This window comes from Berghia stephanieae, chromosome 3 (assembly GCF_034508935.2).
Source record: "Berghia stephanieae isolate SIO BIC M18660-M18661 chromosome 3, UCSD_Bste_1.3, whole genome shotgun sequence".
NCBI lineage: Eukaryota > Metazoa > Mollusca > Gastropoda > Nudibranchia > Aeolidiidae > Berghia > Berghia stephanieae.
Genome location: NC_088362.1, coordinates 28247740 through 28262739, shown reverse-complemented (window position 1 = coordinate 28262739; position 15000 = coordinate 28247740). Strand labels below are relative to the sequence as shown.

General features: G+C 38.0%; 2 protein-coding genes across 6 annotated transcripts in view; one reads left to right on the top strand and one right to left on the bottom strand.

Moving 5' to 3' along the window:
• LOC144967484 (uncharacterized) overlaps positions 1–10288 on the top strand; it is a 12923-nt gene extending 2635 nt beyond the window's left edge. Inside the window, exons 1-2 of one of the 2 annotated variants that reach the window (XM_078904795.1) lie at positions 5044–6136; positions 9673–10288. In XM_078904795.1, coding sequence (XP_078760921.1) covers positions 5711–6136; positions 9673–10164 — 918 coding nt within the window. In that variant the 5' untranslated portion in view covers positions 5044–5710 and the 3' untranslated portion in view covers positions 10165–10288. Of the gene's footprint in view, positions 1–5043; positions 6137–9672 lie in introns of those variants that run through there. The other variant, XM_078904796.1, reaches the window with a different exon arrangement.
• The window catches only part of LOC144967483 (huntingtin-interacting protein 1-like), a 115149-nt gene that overhangs the window by 72085 nt on the left and 28064 nt on the right, over positions 1–15000 (bottom strand). For all 4 annotated transcript variants that reach the window (XM_078904792.1, XM_078904791.1, XM_078904793.1 and 1 more), the window contains exon 2: positions 394–457. In XM_078904792.1, coding sequence (XP_078760918.1) covers positions 394–457 — 64 coding nt within the window. The remainder of the gene's footprint in view (positions 1–393; positions 458–15000) is intronic.

Sequence of the window (15000 nt, the reverse complement as noted above, 5' to 3'; positions counted from 1 at the left end):
TTTCGGGTACGAAGCAAAGACCGTACCGCTTCATCTGGCAGTTCAGTATTTAGATACTTAATTAAACAACAAATAAACAACAAGCTAATGAGCTCACCACTGCTCAAACTACACACGAATACGAACGCATCTCGATACAGTACTCGCTGGGTTCTAGCACACTGCATTCCAGCACGATCTGCAATTGCAATACAGCACGCTGAGAGCTGAGTGACCGAAATTGATCTATAACTATAATAATTATTAATATAATAAGTCGTTACTTTCTCATGAGCAACGGATTTCGACACACAAGGATTCTAGCGCGCTTTTTTGCTATCTCCCAGGAGCGTGCTATCATCCGGCGAGTACTGTAGTGTCATTGTCGTCCAACGTAATGAAATCAAAGGATACTCCTGGCATGCTTTTCCTTGACTGGCGTTTCTTGATTGTTGATGGCTTTACTCAAGGCAACAGTCTGAAATGGAAAGGAATGAGAGAGGAATATGACTTGCGTGTTTATCTGTTTAGAAAAGTGAATGAAGCAGGCACTTACGTTGATAATAACAAGAAATGAAGTGAGTAGGAAAGCGCCATAAGAGAATAAAAACTTCGCGGCGGCGATGGGGGCTCGAACCCGCGACCTTACTGGTACAACTCCGCCTGGCCGGGGAGATCGTGACTCTACCGGATGAGCTACCCACGACCCCGTATCTGTTTATCAAAGCAGACTTGAGTTATAGAGGGCACGGGTGTTTATACTTAATTATTTCACACAATCCATGTGTTTATACTGCAGCAATGCACAATATCAGTGAGTGGATGTACATCAAGATCACGTTATATTGAAGAGCTGCGATCTGTTGATCTGGGGTAAATCGTAACGTTTATAAATAGTGGCATTTTCGACACTTTGAAAGGCTATTTCTGTACTTGAATGACACTTTTTGGGTTACTTTCCAACATAATAATATAGTTATGGAAAATCATATCAAGGTTGTCAATTTTCCTTATATTTACGGAATTCAGTATGTTTCATATCCTCCGTGTATTTTCCAATCACCTGCTAAACAGAAAAAAGTAAGTATACGTAATGTCTTTTTACTGGAGTTCAGCACTCAGAAAGGGGTCGGTCTATGCGTTTGCGTAAAAGTTCAGTAAATTGTTGCCTCCTGAATTGGCAACCCTATCATAATATATTTATTAAAATATCGTTTTAATAGTTAATAATATCGCGCTAAACGCCATATTCAAACACTCTAAAGCGCTGAAAATGGCAATTTTTAATCTTTAGCAAAACAAATAAATAATCCAAACATAGACACGAGCATGTATTCTGATAAAGGTTTGCACAATGGATCGCATCGGAACAGCAAACACGAATTACGATAATTGTCAATACCCCGATGAACAACAAATACGGGATAAAACACACAGCCTCATGTGTGCTTCTACATCAGTGAACGAACAACACAGTTCGAGAGCTGATGGGCCTCCGATTTTTTTCCATTGGTCTCAATTAAGAGAGGGGGGGGCTCTAATTGATCAGTCGGTAGAGCACTCGCTTCACACACCAAGGGACCAAGTCGATCCCGGGTGCAGTCGATATTTTTTCTGACCCCCCCCCCCCCCTGTCCACCCAGCAGTCATTGGGTAGCTGGATCTCTTAGATCTGGCGGAAAGTCCTTTGCGATAGACTAGCGTCCTATCCAATCCGTTTCACGCTATGGAAACCGGAATTCACTTGGCTCAATGGGCCACATGGCTCTGAAGGACGACGACGACGTCGTCGTAGTCAAACTATTGTCATCATCATCATCATCATCATCATCATCATCATCATCATCATCACCACCACCACCATCATCATCATCACCATTATCAACAACACCATTACCAACTACAACATGAACAACAACAACAACAACAACAACAACAACAACAACAACAACAACAACAACAATAACAACAACAACAACACTAAAATCATTGAAAACCCCATTATAATATTTAATTTCATCTATCTATCCTCGCCTCACAAAATGTAGGTATGCACCACGAGCACACACAACACGATTTCCATACAACCATTAGCAACTTTTCATAGCGACTCTTATCTCTGTAATAAGCCGTCAATGCATTGCTTCAGGGTACATCAGGCCAGGAGTAGCTATCTTGTACTTGTATGTGTGTGTGAGTGTGTGGAGAAGGAGGAGGGAGGCGGGAAGGCGGTGGAGACGGAAGAAGAGGTGGATGGGGGTGGTGGTAGTTGTGGAGGAGGACGAGGAGGAGGAGGAGATGATGATGATGATGATGAGGAGGAGGAGGAGGAGGAGGAATATGAGGAGGGGGAAAAGGAGGATGAGGACGAGGAAGAGGAGGAAGAGCAGCAGCAGCAGCAGCAGCAGCAGAAGAAGAAGAAGAAGAAGAAGAAGAAGAAGAAGAAGAAGAAGAAGAAGAAGAAGAAGAAGAAGAAGAGGAGGAGGAGGAGGAGTAAGAAGAGGAGACGGATAACAATAAAGGGATGAAGGAGGAGGGAGAGGAGGATGAAGAGAAAGAGGTGATAGTGTTGGTGGTTTGGGTAGAAGAGGTGGTGACTAAAAGCCACCATACATGCACAGTTTTGTTGTAATTTCTATCCGACGATCTGGATGATTGACGTCATGGGTAAAGAAAATCTTAGCGTTATCCCTGCACTTTTTTTTTTTTGGGGGGGGGGGGGGGGGGGGGGGGGGGGGGAAGAGGCTTTCGTGCTTAATGGTCACGTGGCCTCTTGTTGCCATGTTTGTCAAACTATTGACATGGATACCTTCCTTTCTGTTTTTCTTTTTTTTTTTTTTTGTTTTTTTTTTTGTTTGTTTTTTGTTGTTGTTGTTTTTTAAACTTTGATCTCATAGTACGAGTTTATGGTTAATGGGAGCGATCTATATTCATGTTCTCGTCCAACCAGGCCATCAATCACATGATTTGATGCTGTCCAACAATTGGATATTTCTCAACAAATGTAAACACGCTGCTTTGTTTATAAAATTTATAAACATACCCATGTGTCAAGCTGAATAAAATGACCAATCGTGATGTTAGATATTTAAAAAGCTGTGAACACTTTTCACTATGGGGGTCACTTTGAGGACATTTTACAATGTGACCAATGACCTCGAGCACATGGAAAGCTAATATAGATTATCCCCTTTCATCAATATATACAGTGCCGTCTTCACCGATCCCTGCAATCAGTTCAGTCGCATGGGATTTTTGCCCACCCACGGGAGGTAGTTCGAACTGATCGTCCCAGTCACTGCCCCTCTATTCTATTTTTCGACTTGCTCATAATCGTGATTACTTCTCACTAAATTACATATCAATCCATAGAGTCGTGAAACATTTCCTCCATGTATCAATCAGACTATAAACGTTGATATGTTATAGATAGTATGCAGATGACGTCACTCAGGCCTTTGTTATTGTTTTTGCCATCCGCGTTTGTGAGTTATTCTCACTAAACTGTGTATTAACCAGACTATAAAAGTTCATGGTTACACAGAGTTTGTGTGTTGGTCCGTTATACTTCCGGATGGCAATGTTGTGAACTCCTTGGCCAAGCGCATTCTATCTATATCCGACGAGCGAATGTTGTGATTACTTTACCTACACGCATAGCATCAAAAAACCCTACTCGTCATCACGTCGTCAATGCATTGCATCTGTCAATCACAAATGCTATAGATAGAATGAAGTTGACTTCACTCGGGTCTTTGTTATTGATTTTTGCCATCCACGTTTATGCGTAATTCTCACTAAACTGTATTAACCAGACTATAAACGTTTCAGGTTCCACATAGTTTTCTGTGTTGGTTCGTTCTTCTTCTGGATGGCAATGTTGTGAGCTTCTGGGCCAAGCGCATACTAGATATCTATAATATATGTCAAGTCGAGGGATGTATAGATAGAATGCGCTTGGCTAAGGAGTTCACAACATTGCCATCCGGAAACATAACGGACCAACAGACAAAACTATGTGTAACAATGAACGTTTATAGTCTGGATAATACAGTTTAGTGAGAAGTACTCATAAATGCGGATGACAAAAAAACAACAGCAAACGCCATAGTGACGTCATCTTCGTTCTATCTATAGGTAACGTAAAGATGATGAAATCGGTGATGCAGTGGCAAAGTCTGCCAGTCATTTTTATGAGTGGTTCTCACTAAATTGTATTAATCAGATTATAGATAGTATGCGCTTGGCTAAGAAGCTCATAACATTGCCATTCGGAAGTATAACGGACAAACACACAAAACTGTGTGTATCCATAAACGTTTATAGTCAGGTTAATACAATTCAGTGAGCATTACTCATAAACTCGGATGGCAAAGAACAATAACAAAGACGTCATCTTCGAACTATCTATAAACGTTTAAGGTTACACAGTTATGTGTATCAGGACCGTAGCCATCGTTATGTTATAGATAGTATGCAGATGACGTCACTCAGGCCTTTGTTATTGTTTTTGCCATCCGCGTTTGTGAGTTGTTCTCACTAAACTGTATTAACCAGACTATAAAAGTTCATGGTTAGACAGAGTTTGTGTGTTGGTCCGTTATACTTCCGGATGGCAATGTTGTGAACTCCTTGGCCAAGCGCATTCTATCTATACGAGTAGTTTGATACTGAAATCCAAAAAAGGACTGGCAGTTTGACGTCATTATTTGGTTTTTGCACCGCCAAGTGAGTTGTCGTTAGTAGATCTCATGGAAACTAGTCATTTCATTGGTTGAACTATTCAATACAACTCACGATTTGTTTTCTTTTGTGGCAAAAGACTGGCAGTTTGACGTCATTTTTTTTTTTTTTTTTGTCAGTATCAGGCCATAACTTTACGAAGGCCACGATCAGGACGATATTTCCGGCTGGCACTGTTATGAGTTTTTTAACCAAGCGCATAGCATCAATAAATGCTCAAGTTTTGTTTGTTTTTTTTTTTCTTTTTGTTTTTTTGTTGTTTTTTTTTTATTTGCTTTTGTTTGTTGCTTTTTTATTGTGGGGGGGGGGGGGTAATTTTTTTTATTTTGTTTATTACATTAAACCCATTATAAATTTGACGTTATCAAAAACCTGAGGAAAAACGAAACTATAATTCACCAACTGCGTCAATAATATATAGACACAATTTTTTTAAAAAATACTAAAGCTTACTTCTAATTTCAACATTTTTTTGAGTAGACACATAGTTTTTGGTATCAAACATGTTGTAAATTTGACGCTGATCAAGAATCTGAAGTCAAAACAGGGAATGTTTGTAAAAAATTGTCCACTTTTTTATACTGCCACGCCCCCCGCCCCCTCCCGATCGCCTATCGCTCAGAAGTTGAACCGGATTTACGAGCGACGGACGGACCCCGTGCCTGTCCCACAAGCACGCCATTATTTAGCCTAGCCATACGCACACATACACACGCGGGGATCTCGCTACGCCATGCCTTGCCCCAGATCTGACACGGGTAAAAATCCTACCGCCACTGCGCCCTAATAACAATAGCCTTCACCCCTCTAGTGTGTTCTGATGTCTATCATTTCTATCGTGCCTTGTGCGTGTGTAGTGTAGCTCTCTAGCTAGACGACTAGATTCTTATATACCACATGCCATTCAATAGCTAACATATTATAATAATCTACAAAAAATGTTATAACTCACTTTTATTGAATCTAGATACAGTACCTATATTGAATAATGGCGTTCTGGACCAAGAGACACACACTTGATTTCATTGAGCTCTATCGCAAAAAAGAGTGCTTGTGGAAAGTAAAAAGTAAAGATTATAATAATAAACTAAAGAGAGAGAGAGCCTATGACGATCTTGTGAGTTTTGTTCAAACATTCTATGATGACGCTAATAAGGACACGGTGACTTGTAAGATTTCAAATTTGAGAAATGCGTGGAGAAAACAACACAAAAAGATGACGTCATCGATAGGAACAGCTGATGGGGAAACTTACGAACCCTCTTTGTTTTACTTCGATCATCTTAAGTTCATCTGTGATTCAGTCATTCCAAAGAAAAGCGGGAACCTTAAAATTTTTAGTAATAGTAATAGTAATGGTGATAACGCGTTTCAAGTTATAACAAAGGAGGAATATTTTCAAGATGCATCGACGGTAAGATTTCTCCCACAAATATAATATTATTATTATAATATACTCTCTCTCTCTCTCTCTCTCTCTCTCTCTCTCTCTCTCTCTCTCTCTCTCTCTCTCTCTCTGTGTGTGTGTGTGTGTGTGTGTGTGTGCATGCGTGTGTATCTCTCATACACACATGCGCACAGACACAAACAAAAATATACACATACACTCACTCCCGCTCAAATTTTCTCTTTCCAGGTTTCACTCTTTTTCACTACCTGGTTTCTGGCTCTCAGTATTTATAATAATAGTAATAATAATAATATTAATAATAATAATGTACATTCGCTATCTATGCCATTGCATCTCAAAGCACCTTAAAATTAAAATAAAATACATTGAAGAATAATAAAATTATAAAACACAGGATAATTAGAGTAACACAGTATAATTAGAGTGACTCAGATTATTAATAAGACCTATGTGTAAAAGTACTTTTCGAAAAAGAATGTTTTAAGACGCACTTTAAAAGTTCCCACTGTTTGCTTTTCTCCGATCTGCATGGGAAGAGCGTTTCAGACCTTTGAGCCAAAATATTCCAAAGAGCGACCAGTATTCCTCTTTATCTGTCTTTAAACATTAATGATGAATTTATTGACTCGTGGGGAGGCCTTCCGAAAGCTCCTACATCCCCAGTATTCTTGTTCTAGTAGGGGGTTTGGGAGGGGGGAAACTTTAGAAAAAAAAAAAGAAAAAAAGTTTTCCCCCTCCGAAGCCCCCTACTAGAACATTATAAAAAACAAGAATACTGGGGATGTAGGATCTTTCGGAAGGCCTCCCGACTTGTGTAACTAAACCGTGTTGTTAACATTACAAGAATCCACATCATTCTTTCTCTTTTTTTAAAAATAGGTTGAGATATTATATCTATAAAAACAGAGACAAAACGTCATCTTAATTCATTTTTACCACATGGTGTTCGAATTTTTTACGCGCAAATGTGATTTAAATAAATATATATATATATATATATATATATATATATATATATATATATATATATATATATATTGAATCGTGTTGGATACAAATATGGTACGAATAGTGTAACATGTCATGTAACACACAGTCCTGCCGATAGCTGAAAAGGCCTGAAACATCGATGTAGACTGACTCCAACATTGTGGTAAATATTAAAATAATATACATACATTGTCGCCATAAATTCTCAACTATATATTTACACATTTTTATGCATGCCGCGTCTGTAAACGAATTTCCATTTTTTTTTCTGGATGAATAAAGTATACATTATTATTATTATTATTATTATTATTATTATTATTATTATTATTATTATTATTATTATTATTATTATTATTATTATTATTATTATTATGCAGGTCTGATAACCAAACAAAATCATGGGCTTGGGAAGAGATACCCAGCTGTAACACAACATTGATTTATACCGCCGTAGCCAACCATTAATTAGCACATCGGCTTTGATTTTGGAACTAATGGCGAAGTGTTAAAAATAAGCAGAAAGCAGGTGTATCTTTTATGCGAAATGACGATGGAGTGTGTGGGTGACTCGCTGTGTGTGTCTGCGTGTGTATTAGAATTCATACATACGCACATGAAGTGTAGATAGGTACACACGATACATACACGATTAGTTACTGTCAATATCGCCTTGACGTCATCAGTAGTCGAAATCTGATATTTCAACTCTACATATAGTATGCGCTTGGCTTAGAAGCTCACAACATTGCCATCCGGAAGTATACCGGACCAACACACAAAACTGTGTAACCATGAACTTTTATAGTCTGGTTAATAGTTTAGTGAGAATTACTCATAAACGCGGATGGCAAAAAGCAATAACAAAGACCAGAGTGACGTCATCTTCGTTCTATCTACACACTATTTTCTTTATGGGCCGGGTTTCCGTGTTTTCCCCATTCAGTTGTCAACGGTAATCAGCGATATGTTCGTATCTTTCGCTATGTTTTATCTGGATAAATTCACACCAAAAAGAAGGTGATTAAATATCCTAATGATATGTGCAATATTCATAATTTCAGTAGTACCCCCCCCCCCCCCCGCCCAAATGCCCCTCCTCTTTTTATACAAAAACTCTACCCGCTGATGTCCTCAATTTTGTACAGAGCGAGTCCATTGTCAGGAATACGGGTAGACTCATAGCCCTACTATAATATCTTTTAGTACGCCATGGGTAGACTGAAACCGACAGAGAAAAAAGGAAAAATAATAAATGTGATAGGGGAGAGAGAGAGAGAGAGAGAGAGAGAGAGAGAGAGAGAGAGAGAGAGTGTGTGTGTGTGTGTGTGTGTGTGTGTAAGAAGAGAGAGAGGGGGGAGAGAGAGAGGAGGGGGTGAAGGAGAGAAGAGAGAAAGAAGCGGGGGGAGGGGGGTCACATCGTGGCCTTCGTAAAGTTATGTCACTGACCAAAAAATGACGTCAAAAAAGCCAGTCTTTTGCCACAAAAAAAAAAAAAAACAAATCGTGAGTTGTAGTCAATAGTTCAACCAATGAAATAACTTGTTTCCATGAGCTCTACTAACGACAACTCACTAGGCGGTGCAAAAACCAAATAGTGACGTCAAACTGCCAGTCCTCTTGGATTTCAGTGTCAGGCTATAACATTACGATGGCTTCGGTCACACCGGTGTGTATTAACGCATTGTAGCATCATAAGGTAATCCAAAAATTCATAATATTAATTGAATATTATGGTGTGGTGAAAAAAATGTCATGGCATTGTTTTGTTTTTTTGTTTTTTTTTTAATGGGTTTTTTAGCCGTCATATCGGGCTTTATATGTTGTGTCAATAAACAGTAGAATTGACAATATTTGTTTTAAAATTTATATGGATGTCATAATGAATAACAATCAATGCCTATTTAAACATCAAGTTAAATGGGATTTTTAATGAAGATAAAATAGTAAAGAAATTTGATGGCATTAAAGTTAGGAAGAATGAGAGGACGGTTTACCTATTTTTCTCTTTTTGTTATCTGGTACTGGTAGACAGCTGTTCATATTTTGATGTCGACAAAAAATTTTGAATACATATGATGTTGACAATCCTTGCGATGGCAACATTATGTACATCGGCTTACTTCAAGATGGAAAATAGAAGGAAATTCTTCCAAAAAAAAATATTGATAAGTCTTTTTCTGTAAGATTTTACTTTGGCGAAAATAGAGACCTAATACGCCTTCAAAATAACAAAGAATTAAAATCAAAGGAAGAGCTTATGAAATTAGCATCCACAGCAAAAGACCGTGAACTGTGGAAGGAATTAACACAGATGATTAGAGAGGCAGTCGAGGCGTCCCGATTGGATGATTAAAACCGTGAGCTTTTCTATAGCGCAATGTCCACTCAATGCGCTTTACAAAGGGTACCTGACCAAAAGCAACACGTAACAAGTATATAGGTGTGTGTGTGTGTGTGTGTGTGTGTGTGTGTGTATTTGCGAAGATATTATGTATTTATAAGTTCATTTTTGTATTTTTCTTTTCTTTTTTTTTTTTTTAATTTAGGATGTTGATTCCCCCGAGGAAAATGCCTTCTATCAAGAGGAGCAACAATCAGTTGACGACGAACCCCCTCTCGACATGTCTGTAAGAAGCGTTACTCCTACCCCTGTACCCGAGGAAACCGAAAAAAGGACGGAGCAGCAGGCGCCAAGGGGGAGAAAAAGATCTCTCGAGGACGATTTACTTTACCTGGTTTGTCAAAAACTAGTTTCGGGTCACGAAAAAGGTCAAAAAGATGACTTCGCTACATTTGGCGAGACTGTTGCCAATGATCTGAGAACGATGTCAAGAGAGCAATTTATTCATGCTAAAAAGCTCATCTCGGACGTCCTTTACGAGGGCACCTTGAACAACCTATCCAGGAGTTCTAGCCTAGTAACGGTTTCAGAGACACTATCTCCAAGGCCGCGCCAGAATACAGACTCCGTGGAAGATATTCCCAACACATCAGCGGCGACAAGCGAGGAGCATTGCTCAAATTCTCATGATCAATAAATAGTAGATGCGGATACAGTACAGCAATCGTTTCTTCCTGTTCATCAGCATCAACATCATCATCATCATCATCATCATCATCATAATAATCATAATCATCATTATCACAACCCCTACTCTATCATCATCATCATCATCATCATCATCATCATCATCATTCAGCATGATCGCATCATTATCATCATTATCACAACCCCTACTCTATCATCACCACAACCACAACCATCATCATCACATCATCATCATTATCACAACCCCTACTCTATCATCACCACAACCACCACCACCATCATCATCATCATCGTCATATCAATTGTTGTCATGTTATGCCCTCGTCTCCGCGATCTAAAAATACTCCTTCAAATTGTTTTTCTTTATTTTATAGAATTGCCATTAATATCTACATCCCCGGGAAAGGCCCATTTTCTTCTGATTTTCTTTCATTTTTAAGTTAATTTACATCCATCCAGCTTTTTACATCACAAACAAAGTTTTCAACATTTTTGTAAAATAAAAATATTATCAGGAATATCACTTTGAAACAATTGTGTATCATCAGCATAAAAGTGGTAGAGTTCATACAATGATTCTTTAATTATTTTTTTTAGAAAGAGGCTGTTGTATATATTGTAAATAATAATTGGCCTTAGGACGGATCCCTGAGGTAACCCGTGCATTAAATAAAATTCATCTAATATTCTATCATTATGATCATCAACATCATCATTTTGGCCACCTTCATCACATTCGTCATCATTATCCTCCTTTTTTTTCATCACGAATAATTATAAACTTTATAAATACGGAGATGCTATCAGATGTCAGATCATTATTATTATTATTATTATTATTATTATTATTATTATTATTATTATTATTATTATTATTATTATTATTATTATTATTATTATTATTAGTATTATTATTTAGGTAATGTCTAATATCGCTTTGTTCACTTTAGTGTATATAGATAGGCGTGCACTAATTTGCAGGTCTGATAATCAAATTCCTTATGAGGCTCATTGATGAAATGGAAACCTGAAAAAAATGACGCAAAATATTGACCATTCCAGTACAATGTTAAACTAGGCCCATAAGTGGGTTCGGATGTCAGATCTGTATATTTGTACACGTCGATTTGGATCACTTTGATTGTTCTTGATTTCCAAGTGCCCACGTGTTTTAGATAAACATTCTTAATTAAACTAAATACTGAATGGCATTACTTTGTGAGTACTTATAAATGAGTTTATGCGCGCATGAGTGTGTGTTTATTTGAGAGAGAGAAAAAGAAAGGAAAGAGAGAGAGAGAGATAGAGAGAGAAAGAGAGAGAGAGAGAGGGAGAGAGAGAGAGAGAACCTATTGTGTGTCATATTACTATAACATTATCGAGGGGTCTAAACACAATGCCCTTTGTGTTCTCAATATCATAGGAAATATCAGAAGGTCCTGGGTTCGATCCCCTCTCAGCGCATAGTCGAGTCCTTAGAAAAGGCTCTTTACTCACATTCTCTCATCGTACTCAGTTGTAAAATGAGTATATGGCCGTAAACAGCGTTGTCTTTGTCCGATATAATTGTAATATCGCATGACAGGCGTCATGTTCCGTCCTACATGTTAAGTGTTGCTGTTGTCCAGGCACCCCTTGTAAAACGCTGTTGACCACGTTTAGTGGATATTGCGCTATATTAAATCTCAATTTAAATTTATCAATAAAGGTAACTACTGCGACTTTTTTTTTTTTCAATCTACTATGAAATACTTTTTTTTTTTAATTTTGAAATAGGCAGGTCATCATTACGAAACAGTCTAAATCACGTCAGGCTGATTTTACACAAGAGGGATTCAAAGATATTGAGTGCTACTCTCAAATGAAAAAATAACTATAAGTATTGAAATGTAAGCTTCAATTTATTAAACGAAGTCAAATACTGTGGACGTTTCGGGTTTCGGGGGCAGCGTGGTTCAACGGTACGGTCTTTGCTTCGTACCCGAAAGGTCCCGAGTTCGGTCACTCGTCGCTGCGCTATGTGGCCTTGAGCAAGCCACCTCGCCCTAGCTCAATTTTGCGGCGCTGCACTGCGGCTGACGCCTGGATTTTCCCAATCTTCATTTGGAATAGACCCTAGAGACAAAATTTCCCTATGGGATGAATAAAGGGAATTTTATTTATTATTTATTTTATTTCATTTATTTTTATCAACAGATCACAGTGAATGAAATAATACGGACGAATGAAGATGTGTGGATTCACCTTAACTACGCCATCCACACATCTTCATTTCCTCCTTATTGTTTAATTGATAGTGTTTTGTTGATAAAGGCGAAACCCGAAACGTCCACAGTATCTGTCTTCGTTTAATAAATTGAAGCTTATATTTCAATTCGAATTGTTATTTTTTTTCCTTCGAGCTTCAAAGCAGTAACATTTTCATTACTCTAATATGGTAATGGTAGAGACAAACTGGCAAATTGTCCTTGTTCAAACTTGACTTAAAACATCTACAAGTAAGAAAGATGGAGTATTGATATTATTAAGTTACAATGAATGACATAATCAGTCGGATGGTGAAAAGGTTTGAACTGAGATATTGCCAAGTTTAGCTAGAAGGTCAATTTCTTCAAAACTTAGTTCTTGTCATAAATGATTAAATCAACCTTTTTTTGTACATCTTGGGGAAATATCAAAGCCTAATTTCACTTCTAAATATTTTTTACAGCTAGTCAAGTTTAAAAGCTATGAAATTTGAGAAAAGTTGCTGGATACCTTTCCCATACATCTGACCATAACTACATAAAAATTACCCGATTTACTTCAAATAAAGATAAAAATGCTCTGGGGAGCATATTATTTCAGAAAATGAAAAAAAAATGCAAAACCAAAATTTTCACTTCCGACTATTATGTTATGCACTGACAAATTTTTCCAGTTACTACGATGTTAAATCATTCGGCGGCAAGAAACCTCATCAGGGTTGCTGTGAGACGCTCATGGGGTGAAATAGCCTTTCTCATCACAGTGTCGCCCCCTCTCGACCAAAGGGGTGATGAGGAATGGCAGCTCCAAGTATGTTTCCTCATCCATCCGTTAAAAAAAAACAACAAAAAAACTTGGAGTCACCCGGGTACAGGCGCAATCATTTAAATAAAGGTATGTGAGTGTGTTTTTTTTTTTTTTTTTTTTTTTGTTTGTTTGTTTTGTTTTGTTATGTTTTATTATATTTTGTTTTTGTTTTGTTTTGTAGTTGTTTGGTTTTGTTCCGCTCTAATAGTCACTTTTTTTTTTACTATTTCTTATAAGGCCTTGTTCTTCATTTCATTCCATTTTTCTTTTCTCTTTAAATAGAGGAAATATCAACGCAACAAAGAGCTTTTTTCACTTCCATTTTTATTTCAAAAAGTAAAATGACAATGAATCGCGCATACAGATGTGAGCAAGGCGAAAATAGAATATAGAGGCAGCGATTGGGACCGATGACGGTCGGTTTGTACCACTGATAAAAGTGAAGGTTTGTCTTTTGTCGGTAGCTAATACTCTTCAACAGTCGTAACGTTACTTCCTTCCTAATGACGCAAAGTAACTTAGTAACACTGGCTCTAAACTATCGGAACAATGGCGGACGTCCGTATGAAATATTTCTCCGGCAAGCATAAAAGCTTATCCAGAGGGAAAAAAAAACACATAAATTTGATCATGCTTTGACTTTTACACAAGAAATATGAAAAGTTCTAGCTAGCATGAAGAATAAAAAGAAATGATTTTCTTTGTTTAGAACCAAGATGGCAGCCGTTGCCGGGTGGCGTGACATCAGACTATTGAATCGTATTTGTACACTTTCTCCCGTGTGTGGGCAAAAAAATCTCGAGCCACAGATCCATAAAAGAGGCGTTCTAGAGTCGTCACCATTCCAATGGTTTACGAAGGAGATAAATAAGGGAGAGGGAGTACAAACAGACAGGAAGGTACATAGATTAGATAGACTAGATGCACAGACACATACACATAAATAGACAGATAGATAAAAAGATTGATAGATAGATAGATGGACAGATAGATAAAAGGATAGACAGAAAGATAGACATGCAGACAACCAAACAGCCTGGCAAATAGAGAGAGACGGACATACAAACAAACATGCAGACAGGGGAAAATGATTGAGAGCTAGAGAGTCAACAGAGACCGGACACAGACACACACACACAAACAAACAAACACACACACAAATACAGAGAGAGAGAGAGTAACATGGAGGTCCTAATTAATGGGTAAAGGAAGGGGGGGGGGGGGTGATAACGTTGATAACAAGAGAAGTTGGAATGTGGTAACTGGAATGAGTCATTTGCTGAGAAACCAATAATCCACAGTTCCTGTGCTACGTTGTTTTTCACTTCATCTTGTGCGGCTATGGGGGTCTAGTGGTATGACACTCGCTTTCAGATCGGAAGGTCCTGGGTTCGAGCCTCGCTCGGTGCATAGTTGAGTCCTTGGAGAAGGTTTTTTACTCACATTTTCTGACCGTACCCAGGTGTAAAATGAGTACCTGGTCGTTAACAGCATTGTCTCTGTCCGAAAAAAAATATAATATCGCCTAACAGGCGTCATGTCCCGTCCTTCATGTTAAATTTTGCTGTTGGCCATGGGCCCCTTGTAAAGCGCTTTGAGCACGTTTAGTGGATATTGCGCTATGTAAAAGCTCAATCTCAGAGAACCCAAAAGAAAATATTTTTTTTTCTCATACTCATACCCTACACAAAGTAATTTATGTTTTCATAGTTTTTGGGTTTTATTGTTGTTGGCTGAAGAAGGGGTTTAAACCCGAATTATTCCATTCCGT